Source organism: Plectropomus leopardus, chromosome 3, assembly GCF_008729295.1.
Source record: "Plectropomus leopardus isolate mb chromosome 3, YSFRI_Pleo_2.0, whole genome shotgun sequence".
In the NCBI taxonomy this organism is placed as follows: Eukaryota; Metazoa; Chordata; class Actinopteri; order Perciformes; family Serranidae; genus Plectropomus; species Plectropomus leopardus.
The window spans coordinates 29,287,215-29,301,088 of NC_056465.1; the positions used below are offsets into that span (position 1 = coordinate 29,287,215).

The 13,874-nt window shown below is 38.8% G+C and overlaps 1 protein-coding gene across 2 annotated transcripts in view; it reads left to right on the forward strand.

Annotated features, from left to right (window-relative positions):
* tjp3 (tight junction protein 3) overlaps positions 1-13,256 on the forward strand; it is a 35,629-nt gene extending 22,373 nt beyond the window's left edge. For both annotated transcript variants that reach the window (XM_042482384.1, XM_042482390.1), the window contains exons 16-30: positions 1,743-1,831; positions 1,952-2,024; positions 2,590-2,657; positions 2,933-2,996; positions 5,575-5,731; positions 6,588-6,696; positions 6,784-7,003; positions 7,634-7,839; positions 7,926-8,021; positions 8,144-8,217; positions 8,326-8,536; positions 8,681-8,781; positions 9,790-10,362; positions 12,255-12,313; positions 12,412-13,256. In XM_042482384.1, coding sequence (XP_042338318.1) covers positions 1,743-1,831; positions 1,952-2,024; positions 2,590-2,657; positions 2,933-2,996; positions 5,575-5,731; positions 6,588-6,696; positions 6,784-7,003; positions 7,634-7,839; positions 7,926-8,021; positions 8,144-8,217; positions 8,326-8,536; positions 8,681-8,781; positions 9,790-10,362; positions 12,255-12,313; positions 12,412-12,532 — 2,221 coding nt within the window. In that variant the 3' untranslated portion in view covers positions 12,533-13,256. The remainder of the gene's footprint in view (positions 1-1,742; positions 1,832-1,951; positions 2,025-2,589; positions 2,658-2,932; positions 2,997-5,574; positions 5,732-6,587; positions 6,697-6,783; positions 7,004-7,633; positions 7,840-7,925; positions 8,022-8,143; positions 8,218-8,325; positions 8,537-8,680; positions 8,782-9,789; positions 10,363-12,254; positions 12,314-12,411) is intronic.
* Positions 13,257-13,874: the final 618 nt, after the last annotated feature.

The following is a 13,874-nucleotide window of genomic DNA, read 5'->3' on the forward strand; positions in this document are numbered from 1 at the left end:
ACCTGTCAAAAGGAGGCTTTTTTACAGAATAGAAAAAGGAAAGGAAATACATCCACAAAACTCAACATGTCAGGTGTCTTTTCTGTTGGCCAGACTTTTCCCATCAGATAAGTTCATAGTATTCAACAACTCAATAGTCAAATCTCAGCATCTAAAGAAGCACCTTTCTTCATACAGAAATTGCATAACTCAAAACTTTTTCATAAACATGGCCTGTGGCACTAACCAGAAACCCAACTCTAAACTTATCAGGTGCCTCTGAGGGTCTGTATTTGATCTCAACCAGCTCTGTTGACAGTAAACCAGCAGGCTATTGATAGTAACCTGAGCAGGTGCACACCCAGACGCAGATCAAATAATACCCCTGCAGTTTGTTGATAGTCAACTAAAGTTCTTAGTAGCTCCCCTTTAAAGCCTATTCTGCTAATTTTCAGGTTCATACTTGTATTTGGGGTTGCTAACAGAACATGTTTATCTGCTTTAATGGTCAAAAAACATGTAATTTTCCTCATACTGTCTGTATGGAACATCTGTATTCACCCTCAGTCTGAGATGCCCCATTTTATCACCTGTCTCTTTGAGTTCCCCTCCCAGTAAAGCCCAGTTTGCTCTGATCGTTTCCACGTCTTCTGCATCTCAGTATCTCTGCGCTGTCATTACAGCTGAGGAATGACTTTTCTATAGTAAAGCAGCACTTTCTACCTTGAAATTCATAAATTAAAGCTTCTAAACTAAAGTCTTCATCAGTCACGCTCCAGCAGGAAATCAGGGAAAAAGTAACAAAATCAACATCAAGATTACATGTTTCCCTGATTTTAGCATGTAGCTATATGTAGCAGTGTACTGCAGCTGGGGAATGACTATACCAGTACCTTTCTACAGTGAAAAATCCACAATAAAACCCTCTCAACTAAAATCTCCCCAAAGGGACATGTTTTAGCACGAGTATGATCAGAAAGTGTTAAAAAATCAATATTGGCAGCCAGAATTAAAGGTTTTCTAATGTCAACATGTAGCTGCATGTAGCAGTGTGAGGGCAGTGAGGGAATGACAATGCAGTAAAGTGACACTTTTCTACCATGAGAAATCACCAAATAAAAAAGTGTCCAGGACAGAAAATAAGGAAAATCTTAAAACATACCCTTAAAATACATGGTCTTGTAAAGAGTCAACACTCGACTCCTCAAAGTGTTTCTCACTGAAAGTGACGTCTTTTATTGGAAATAGAGTTAAACTCTTGATCCTTGCTGGGAAATTGTTGTACAGGGAAAGGTCATATGAATTAGGGTTATATAAATAACAAATAAAGAAGACAGATATTTTATTAAAAGTTAGAATTTTAAAAAACTGTAATAAACACTGAATGCACCAGTAAAACTCTGCTGCAGTGTTTTGTGCAGAATGAACTCTGGCACAGTTGAAAATGAGAAATGTTAATGTACCTCGCAGGTACACTGTGGAGATGTGTGAAATGATAGTGACAGGATGTCTGACTGGTTTATCTGCTCAAGACAAACATGACTGATGTCTCGTTGTAAAACACACTGATGCACATGACATTACTTCCTGCAAAGATTGCATCACATAAGGTTTCATATCAACCACTCATGTACAGAAACTTTAGTTTCAATGAGATAATTGATTTAAAAATCAGTCTATACACTATTGTAATGTATCACAAGATCATTAAAAAGGTTGAATTACGCATCATTGTTCATTACATGTATTTGTCTTACAATTAGAGTCCTGCCTGACATCAAACCCGCTGCCATCGCTGTGAAGCAGGAGCGTCCTCGTCGCATCCCGTCACCTGCCAGACCTCCTCCTGATGGTCAGTTAACTCTCCTGTGTCACACACTCTCCTCCTCTGTATTGTCATATTACGTTTTAGAGCAGAAAGGTCGAAAGTTAGTCCTGATCACAGCCTTTTTTTTCTGTTCACCTGATTCAGATTCCTCGGAGTCCGACAAACTGTCACATCTCAGGAGGTCTGGGAGCTCTGAGAGGGAGGAGAGCCACCGCAGGTACGGCTACATCTGCTTCTGCTGCAACGGCACAAAACGTTTCCATTAGAAGAAACTTGCAGCCAATTTATCAACAATGCTAATTCAAAAACATACACAAATATACAAAATAAATACTCTTCAAATGTGTTGTAGATATAAAAATGTGCTGCAGAAATCCACAACAATTACATCAGGAGCAAACATGCTGCAAAAACAGAAACAATGCAAAGTCAGAAACACACAAACTCAAAAACACACACACAAGAGAAAAATGCTGCATATGCAGGCAACACAACACAAGTTCTCCGTGCCTCTGGGGGAAGTGCTAAGTGGAACAACTTGATTTTGGACCCGAGAGAGCGTTTATGCTATCTTGATAAATTTACATACATAGTTTCTGTTTTGTTTTGTTTGTTTTGGACGTATGTGTGTGTTTTTAAAGCGGCAGCACCTTTCTCCTAATGGAAATGTTTTGGGCCGCTGTGGTGCGTTTTACCTTGCTGACCACTGTACTTTTGTGCTGTTTTACATGAAAATGTGTATTTACACAAATATCACAGATTATGTTTTCTCCACCTCACAGAGCTCCCCGCACTGCTAATGGAACCGGCAGGTCTGGGATTTCAGTGAAGAGCAACCCACCAGCCCACAGTAAGCCTCAAGACTAAAACTACTGCGATTTACAGAAAAACACATTTACAGATTGATTTTTGTGTAAATTGCCAAGTAAAAAACTCAACTTAAACTTATGCTGGTTTCAGATTTGCACATTAGAAGAGCTGCTCCCTCTAAATTTTTTTACCTTAAGCTGTGATGACTTCTGCATTTGACATTTTTTTGACTAAATAGTCGGATTAGTTGACGACAAAGGAAATATGTATTAGTTGCACTGTCAGGGAGTCTCAACATTTCCATGTCTCTTCCAGCAAAGCCTGTAGAGGAGCCGATCTACTCCCTACCTCCAGACTCCTACCCATCACCTAATCCAGGGTGAGTAACACTCATTTGTTTATTCATGTTTATCTTCATCTTAGATATAGAGCTAGTCAGTTCATCTTAAAAGATATTAACACTTTTTTTAATTGATAACATGCACTTCTAGTTTATAATATTTACTGAACCACTTTTCATAGTTTCTGAACTACCTTTAACAAATCAGAAAAACAGCAGAGTTACAAACTTACAAACACAATACAGAGAAAAAAAACACAAATCACCAAACAAAATAATAGTATTCAAATTGCTAGGATCTCTTGAAGTCAGTTCCAGTGTTTTTAATTGTTTATAACCAAATCCAGTCCTGAGGAGTCCACCATGTCCAAGGTGAATTGCCATATCTCAATAAATCCCTTAACATCATCATGAAGGGGTGTAGATCAACTTTTCTATATCTCCTTATACCAGTCGTCCAGAGGTGTTGCTCCATATTCTGTCCTATCAAGGCAACCACTTCATCTTTCACTTCTCCCCAAAATTTCTGCATCCCTGCACATTTCCAAAACATGTGTACATGTATGTTGATTTCTGAAATGCATTTAATACATTTATAAGAGCCTATACCAAGCTTGCCGCTCAGTAATGGTGTACAATGAAGCCTGTGTGAAATTCTAAACTGCATCTCTTTATAGGTATTACAACTCAGAATAGTATTTTCTTTAACTAATGCCCCAAAATTTTCCTCTATAACATGTTTTATATCAATGTGCTACTGCTTTCGAGTGTGATCTGTGGAATAATTTCGATCCAAGCCAATGTTTTTGAAAATATAGGAAATATATGTTTTGGTTTGGGTTATTTAAGAATGTCTTCCAAGAAAGACACATTTGGAGCGTGTATGTTTTTTGGTATATAATGTCATATTTTTAGCTAGCGGAAAAAAATGAGACTGTTGTAAAGAATATTTACACTTCAAATCTTCAAATGACTCCATTGTTCCTCCTTCATAGAGTTTGACAAGCCGGTCCAGACCGTTTTCCTGCCAGCCCCTAAACACTACATCTTGGCATGATGGGGGATTTCCCTTTTATACCCAATAATGATACTTTAATCTGTTACGAGTTAATCTGTTTACCTGTTGAATGGTCCAGGTATTTTTTTGAGCATTCAACAACTTTCCCAGTCTTTTGTTGCTCCTGTCCAAACTTTTTTAGAACATGTTGCATACATCAATTTGAGAATGAGTGTATACTTACAAAAGACAATAAAGTTTGTCAGTGTGAACATTAAATGTCTTGTCTTTGTAATGCATTCAATGGAATATAGGTCAAAATGGATTTATAAGTCAATGCATTCTTTTTTTATGCACATTTTACAGTCTCGACTTTTAAGAAATTGGGGTTGTAAGAAGTTCACCTTAAGACCTGGTATGTGCCTAAATTGCTGGAAAAAAATCAAGCAGAAAAGGGATGGTAGTATCTAACTTAACAAAGTAAAGCAAGGCATCATCTGCAAAATTACAGTCTTCACCACTGAAGCTCTTAATCTTTAAGGTAGCTACAATGAGCTCTGCTAGAGGCTCAGTGGCCAAAGTGAACAGAAGGGGGATCAATGGACATCCCTGGCATGTTTTACACTCTAATGGTAAAGTATCTGAGCAGTAGGAATTAATAACAATCGCTGCTTCAGAGAGCAAATCCAACAATTCCACCTAATCAATAAATTCTGCCCCATTTTAATTTTTTCAATGGCAATAAAAAAGAAAGGGCCATTCAACCTTATTAAAGGTTTCAGTGAGTCAAGAAACTCTCTAGGATGTTATTAAGGAAGTCCTTTTTTATTACTAGTCTGTTCAGTCAGGTTTTACTAAAACTGATATTACTAGTTATATTAGTTAAGTCAAGACCTTAGCCAAAGTCTTTGCATCTACATTACTGAGCGGTACAGACCTGGTTCTTCACGGTCCTTTTTTTTGTTTGTTTGTTTGTTTGTTTTGTTTTTCAAAAAATCCAACAGATTTTGGTGAATGACATTGTTTCCTAGTCATAGCTTGAATTCAGCTTTCTCTTGGTAGACTTTCTCTTGGTATTGTTGGAAGACTGACGAGGCTTAATTGCCTCATTAACTCATCATCAAACACACTTAATCTCCACAGAAACAAAATAAAACTCACCCAAACTGTCTTGGCTACTCTTTTTGCTAATCTAGTTAGTAAATCCACTGTTCCAACAATCACCAGTTCCAGCTTCATTGAAATTAATCCTGATTTCAAAAAGTCAGATGTTAAAATCATGCCGTTATTTCCCATGGACTCTGTCTGCCGTTGCTCGCCGCCGACTGTTGACAGTCCTGTAACTTACTCCTGCACAACTAGGCGTCCAGGTGTCTCTCAGCTCAGCTGCCTGTTTCACCAGTAGAGACAGCAGACTGGTGGTGCGTGCTGTGCACTAGATACCATGCATTAAATAGAAACAGGAGTGCATGTTGTTTATGATGGTATTGAAAAGCACATCTTTGGTATTTCTGAATACCCTGGCGTACCCTAATACTGTGATACCACCCAAACCTAGTCGGGAATGAGCGTAATCTTAAAAGCCATGAACTTATTTCTAATTCTTCTTCTCGCTCTCAGGTACAGCTCGGACGTTTACAAAGTGTCGTTTGTGAAGGAGAACAGTGTGGGTCTGAGGCTTGTGGGGGGAAACGATGTCGGTATATTTGTGGGTGGAGTTCAACCAAACAGCCCCGCGTACGAAGAGGGGATGAAAGAGGGAGACCAGATCATGCAGGTGAGGAAATGATGCTCTACACGGTGCAATAGTTCATTAATAACTTTTTTTTTTTTTTTAAAGCTGAGCAGTAATGAAGAGGTTAGTGTTTATTTCAACATCTAGAACCGGAAACTCCAAAGCTCAGTTTATGTCTATGTCTTTATGTCTATGTCAGCTGATATTCATCACTCAGGTCACCATGAGTCAGCACAGAAATCTTTATGTGTGCTGTGGTTTCATACCAAATCTCAACACCATTTGAGCTTCAGAGTTAAAGTCAAAGTTATGAATTTACAATTAGAATTTACTTGAATTTAAGATGAAATCTGAATACAATGAGTTCTCTGAGACTATAATCTGCAAAAGTCAGCTGTGAGAGGTCTTAATAGGTTTTTTGGAATTTAAAAATAATATTTTTGTGTTAAAGGGACTAATGGGAAGAACAATTTTTGAAACCACCGAGTAGGCTACAATTTAACCACTCTGGACATCTGTGCACCGGAAATTATCTTCACTGAAAGTTTGTTTTTTTTGTTTTTGCCAATTGTCTTGGTTCCTGTTTTCAATGTTCCAGCAATCACCAACTCTGATTTGGTTGAAATAAATCCTTATTTCACTCAGTTAGATGTGAAAATAAGCCAACTCTATGAATATTAAAATGACTTTTAATGTAAATGGAGTCTGGTGAGTGTGGTGATGGAGATTTCTGGGCTGTTTTTGTTAAACAAAAAGGTCTGTCTCCGTAGGGAAATTTCCTTTTACACAAAGGGCCAAACAGCTACAAATATCTTCTGAACATTAAAGTAAACAATAAAGTTCCCTCTAAAATCAAATTTCTTAGGGCTTAAACTTGTCTTTTTTTGTGTGTGTTCAGGTAAATAAAGTGGATTTTGGTCATTTCACACGAGAAGAGGCTGCAAATTTCCTCCTGAACATCAAGAAAGGAGAGCGGATTGAAATCTGCACTCAGCACAAAATGGACAGTAAGTGTATAACTAAACCTGAGCAGATGATAATTATTAGCTCCTGTGAATCAGTGACTGAATTTATCTTTTGTTTCCTCCCCTCAGTTTATAAGAAGATCATCAAGTCCAACCTGGCAGACAACTTCTACATTCGTACCCACTTTGACCACGAGGCAGAAGGCCCCATCGGTCTGAGCTTCACCAGAGGAGAGGTGTTCAGGGTGGTGGACACGATGCACCGCGGGAAGCTGGGAAACTGGCTGGCCAGCCGCATGGGGAACGACCTGCGCGAGATGGATAAAGGCACCATCCCAAACCAGGCCAGGTGAGGATGAGACTCAGATTATTACTTTAACCAGGAACCATGATTCAGTTCCTAACCCTTTGAAACCTAAGTAAATTGTTTTTTTCTTACCCTAAAACATGGGAAAGATGCAATGAGGAACTTAATATGAAGTCAAGGAAATTACCTGAAAAAAGTGCTTAGATAATGATAATTCTGTAAAATAAATATAATAATTATGAGAATTACGGATGTAGTTTTAGTACATTTATCCCTAGCTTTGAAAAAATCTAACAATTTCCTGCAATTTGCAGAACATTTGGTGTCAGAACGTAGCACAAAAAAAGTGATGTCAGTCCAGGTTTCAAAGGGTTAAAATCCCCACGAAATGAAAAATACACTTTCACAGTTTTAATCATTTGTCCCTGGGTTAACTGATCTTCCTCTCTTGTTTAATGCCAAAAATATGAAAATAAAATTTAAAAAATAAGTATCAGAGTATTTTTATATCAAAATCCCTTCATTTTTACCTTCTGAAACAAAAAGGCTTCAAATGTTTTATGACTCATGCTGCACTCAGGAGCTTTTACAACTGTTCAGAAGCTAAAGATGCACCTTTTCTCATCAGCTTCTGTTTGATGGGGACTTCAAATCTGTCTTTACCTCCTGCAGGGCTGAGACTCTGGCCAGCATAGAGCAGGCGCAGCGGTCAAGCGGAGAGAGGCAGCCGTCGGCACCGAGAGCTGAGTTCTGGAAGCTACGGGGGCTCAGAGGGAACAAAAAGAATGAGAAAAACGTCCGGCGGTCTCGTGACGACCTGCTGCATCTCACCATTCAGGGCAAATTCCCGGCCTATGAGAAAGTCCTGCTCAGAGAAGGTTGGCGTGTTTTTCACACAGATGATGTCACGTAGATTTACGTTCTTACTCGAGTTTCAATATTTCCGATCTGTTTTCGTCTCCAGCTAATTTCAAGCGACCCATTGTCATTATGGGTCCTCTTAATGATATTGCCATGGAGAAGCTGGCCAGAGAGATGCCCGATGAATACGAAGTGGCAGGTTTGTTTCTCCTTTTTCGCTCTTTCTCATCTGAGGCTCATGCTCAACATGTACAGTTATTTTCTGCCTCTCAGTAATTCTCCTGATCTGATGTTCACATTATAAACACTGTTTTTCTGCAGACATGGTTCCTCGCAGTGGAGACAGCAGCTCCACAGTTATTAAACTGGACACTGTGAGGAGAATAGCAGAGAAGGTGAGCCAGTTTTTAATGGAAAAATGTCACTTTAAACAGCAACAATTTTGTTTTGTTTGCCTACTTGCTTCCCCCTCACACCCGTTTTTTGCTCTTTCGTATCTGAAGGACAAGCACCCTCTCCTGGACATCACTCCCACTGCAGTGGAAAGGCTGAACTACATCCAGTACCACCCCATGGTGCTGTTCCTGGACCCTCACAGCCGCAAAGACGTCAAGGCCATGAGGCAGAGGTACAGCCCCAACTCCAACAAGAGCTCCAGACGCCTTTACTCACAGGCGCTCAAGCTGAGGAAACACTGCAGCCACCTTTTCTCAGGTACGGACACTAAACATGTCCCTGGCATATATCATCTGTGAAAATACAATAAGACTATGTACAGGTAGCTTTTTTTTCTTATTTGTCTATTTATCTGGTAATAATTCACAACTTTACAACATGTTTTTCTCCTGACTCGTGCAGCACGTGTTGACCTGCAGCCCGGCTCTAACATTTGGTACGACAGTCTGAAAGATAAGATCCGCCACCAACAGTCAAAACCTGTCTGGGTGTCTGAAGTGACGGTACGACACACAAACCTGATTTTTTCCACATTTAAACACTTCTTCTCTTTTGTTTTAAGTTATGTATGTTGCTACAGTATCGACTACAGTAAGAAGATTTACAACCTTGCAAGTACTAATGGATTTTTTAAATAAATTATTTAGTATGTGATCAGTTTTGGAAATCATTTACTGTTGATGATTGATTATGAAATTTAATCAGCTCAAAAGGGATCATGAGATACTTTAATTTATGCGCTTAAAATTATTTTGCTAATAGAGAGTAAGATTTTAATATGTAACTGCATGTACTGTTTTTTTAAATGTATTTCTTACAAAAAAGTCTTATTTATTTATATTAAATTTAAAAAGATTTGTAAAAAAGGAATGTGTACTGCCTGTGGTGCTTGTGGTGCTCAAAGCGCCAAAAAAAAAATTTGAAAAACTCAACAGCAATGTCTCTTTCCAGAAATCACAACTTGGTTACTTAAGATAATCCACAGACCTTGATGTGAGCAGTTTCATGTAGGAACTATTTTCTTTCTACCAACCTACACCCGCCAACCAAATCACTGCACAGAAGGAAGCATGCAGCTAGCTCTCCTAGCAACGCTGAGCTAGCTCAATACAGCTCAGTCGAGGAGGACGCCATTAATGTTAACATCTTGTGCTTTTACGCAATGGGAATGAGCCTCTCATCCGTGAGTAGATGCATGCTTCCTCTTGCACGGTGATCCAGTTGGCAGGTGTAGTCCGGTCAAAAGAAAATAGTTCCTACATGAAACTGCTCACAACAAGGTCTGCACCACAAGCTGAGTGTCATTTAGTTCTTTTATTTTGGAGAGAAGGCGGACACCTCTACAGCCGAAATCTCCAACACTCAGCACCTAACAACAAACCAGTGTAGTCTGAAAAAAAGCACTACAGAGGAAAAATGTGTATATTTGATTTCGGGGTGAACTGTCCCTTTGAACATCTCTTATGGTCCAGTGCCAAACTAATGACTGAAATATGTTTTTTTTTGTCCAGTTGGAGAGAGGTGGAGAACAGGACTTGGATGCTCTGGACCAAACTCAGTCCGACTACCTCAGCGCTGCCAGTGACCTGGAGGACACTGATGGAGAGGCCTTCACCGACGAGGCCTACACCGACGAGGACCTGGAGGAGGCTTACAGGGATCACAACGAAGCCACGCTCCCCAGAGGCTCCAGAGTAGCTGGAGCCGCTTTAGCCCGATCGTCTGAGCCCGCCTCTGAGCAGCACAGCTCCGACGTGGACGTGGAGCCTCACGACAACACACGCTCAGCCAGAGAAATCCCTCCTTTGATGCACGTGCCGGAGCCCAGGGCCCCCCGCCGGCAGAGTTACAGCCCGCCTCACAGCCCTGCTGAGGAGGAAGAGCGCTCTCATCGCAGCTTTACAGACTCAGATTTCAGCGCCCTCGATGTAGTTCCACCTGCCACTCCATCAGAAGGGCCCCCCGATTTTATAGCCCCCGACCCCACCACTCGGTACTCTTCAAACGAGCCTTCATACGCCGAGGCTCCGGCTGAGAGCCCTCAACAAGCCAGCCTGTCTGCTATCGAGGAGAAATTACAACAGGTAAAGAAAATGTTGCTCCTATTCAAAGCACCGTACCTGCACTTCTTTGCATTTAAACCATTTACCTCAAACCAAAAGTACTGGAAATGTTAGATGATTAATCAGTAAATGGTCAGTAAATTGACAAAATCAACATTTTTCATAATCAATTAATTTAAAGGTCCAGGAATGGAATACAATATAATAAATATGTTTTATTTAGTGTGTAACTTAGCTCAAAGAAGAGAATGAGAAGTTTATTTCTATATACAGAGCGGATCCTCCTCCAGGAAGTCCGCCATGTTGTTTCTACAGTAGCCTGGAATGGACAAACCAAACAGTGGCTCTAGAAAGGGCCATAATTTAGGGTAGATAAGCATAGTTCTCCTATATGCTTGGCAAGAGAAGTTTCAGTTCAGCAACCTTACCGCTAAATGCTATTAAATCCAACACACTCGACTAATTTTAGTCGAGTGTGTTTTTTCGATCTAATTTTAGTTCCACAAATGTATAAATATTTTCCGGTTTATTAGTCTTTTATTATAGTAAATTGAATATCTTTGGGTTTTGCAGAGATATTAAGATTTGTTGGTTGGGCAAAACAAAAAATTTAAATATAGCAACATGCACTCTGGTGACACTGTGGTGGACATTATTTGCATTTTTCTAAAATCTAATAGACCAAACAGTTAACTGATTATCTCAGGAAAAAATGGCAGATTAATTGATCATAAAAATAATAATTATGGTTATAGCCCAAGAGGGCTTTACATAACTGTTTCTGTACTGTGTAGTATAACTGCTGGTGGAAAAACATGCAAAATGTGAGAGGTGGCTGTCAAACGTCAACTTTTTTTAATTAGAAAAAGTTACATTATTATTATTATTTTTATCATTATTATCATTTATCCTTTTGTCCCTTGTTTGATAGCCCACTTCTTTGACTTCCTTTTCCCCGTGTACATGGGCATCTCTTAAAAAGTAGCTTGATCTGAGTTTTGGCCTTTCGGCCACATGTACACAGTATTTCGGGTCACTGATAATAGACGTTTTGTAAAACTCTATGCAAGATAAAGATGTTCAGAAACTCAGTTATCAGTGTTGACGTGCAGTCAGGGAAAACCGAGTTTTTGGTTTGTGACGTCAGAGTGAGCACCGTTATCTCCTTTGTAGGGCGTCACAAATGAGGTGGTATTTCGAGGCCAAAATAATGCCGGCTCTAACCTTGCTAACAGGACTTTTTGCATATTTACACATAAACATACAGTTACACTATACTGATGAACAGTGACATCAGAATGAGACACAAAGGTCACTGCTGCCAGAAGTCTTCTGGTAAAAGCTTTTTTTTCTGGCCTCTAATTTGTCAACGTCTTCTTATTCCTCTTGGCGTGGCTTTAATTTCATATCTCCACCTGTTGGTTTGACATCCTCTTGGCAGTGCTACGCTTGTGTTTTGTATTTTCATTTGGACGGAGATTCAGTACTTGTTCGGGAGAATTTCTTCTGAGAAAGAAAAAAAAATTGTTAAAAAAAAAATCAATTTCTGTTTGAATTAGACCTGAATTTCCCAGCAGCAATTGAATGCACCAGCAACCATAAGATGTCCAAAGCTGCATTATTACCACACAAAAACAATCTAACTTTAAATCAAATGTAAAGATTATCTAAAATATTTACTCTTTAAGCAAGTTTCAAGTCTCTTTATGTTGGCTTTTCTTGCCTGGAAACTAATAAATGCAACAATAACTTCTTTTGAAAACATTTGTAAATGCATGTGGAAATCTAAAAACACCAGTGTAGTGCTGTTTGTGTTTGTATTACTTATTTTTAATTAGTTTCAACCCATTTTTTATTGTCGAGAATCATAAAAAAACAAACTGAAGAGCAGTTCTTGTTGTCGTCTCTTGCAGGCTCGCTCTGCGGAGCCACAGGCACAACCCGAGGAGAAGAAGGGCCCTCAGTTCATCGTGTAAGTCTTCTTATTTAGCAGTTTTGGTATTTTAAGAGGAAAGCCAGACTGCTGAGGCTGTGTGCTAATTTCGTCCCCTCTCTCCTGCTCTTTGATAGACTAGCACATCATCACCAAGCAGTGCAGTACAGACGCACACAGATCCGAGGCAGCGACAGCTCCGAGGACGACGAGGACGAGGTGGATGACATTGAATGGGGTCCTGCAACAGAACTGTAGTTTGCATAGAGGATTTAAGATGCAGCCGACTGATTTTAACATGGACAGAGACACTATTTCACTCCCCAAGAAACTGTTGGATCATTTTGTATTTTCTCTGCAGAACAAAAGTTTTGGCCGAAGATGTTGGTCGGCCTGAGGCTTCGCTCAGGAGTGGATGTTGGAGATTTTTACGACCTTTCACAGATTATTAAAGCATCTAAAGAAAGGTTCTCACCTGAATGTTAAGATCAAAGTGCCTGATTTCTTATCATGTTTGTATTTAAATGTCAAACAAATCAGTTTGTCCTTTGCTACTGTATGTAACATATAAACAAATGTTAGTTTTTATTAAAAATCATACTAATATGTCTTCATAGAAATATGCACGTTTATGAAATGTTTGAATGCCTCTTTAAATTTTTCTACATTAAACTTTGTTTTCCTGACTTCAAATGTGGCTTTGTTCGATACTGCTTTTACATTTTTGCCAGGGTTCCCAAAAGTAAACACACTCTGCTAACAGATGATCTCTGCTACTACTGATGTGAAAATGACTTGTATTTGTGTGGACGACCGATAATTAGAAAATGAATCTTTAAAACTGGGAAAAAGAGCAATCAGCTGAGACCCTCAGGGGCCCCAAAGGCAGCAGGCTCATTCTGTTGCAATTGTTTTGTGCTTTACTTTATGAATTAAAATGTATTTGTTAACAGATACAACTAAAGCGCAGTATGAACAGAAATGTAACATGACTTCTTTTATTTACTTCATATTAATCTGATGTTATGCTCATGTGCTGAATATTCATAAATACATTTGAATGTCATCAAATTATTACAAACTCCTTGTGGGTTAATTTGGCCCTCTATTTATTTATTTTTTCATCACAACATTTTGATGTCTTGATTTTACAGTGTGTAATGGATAAGTTTTCATGTAAAAAAAAAAAAAAAAAGTCCATTCGTTTCTGAAATGAACAAGATGATCTTGTTAATCCAGAAAAAATGAAAAGTTTTACAGGCTTATTATCATATTCCTTCATATCATTTATTCAAAAATCTTAAAAACTTTTCTCATCATGCTGAGATAATCTTTCAGAAAAGCAGGTGAATGCATTACCTTTCAATAGAATTTAACCCTAAAAAAAGTATTAGTTAAAAGACAACTAGCGCAGTACAATCAGATCTTAATATACCTAAATAGTCAATTACAGTTCAGCCTACCCATACATGAAAAGACAGAGAGGAAAAGATACGAGAAATTTAAATTAAAAAGAAAATGATTAAAAGGTTGGGGGACGTTTTCATCCAGCTTCCCACAGTTTAAGTAACTTTTTGTTGTTTTACTTGCTATACTTTTT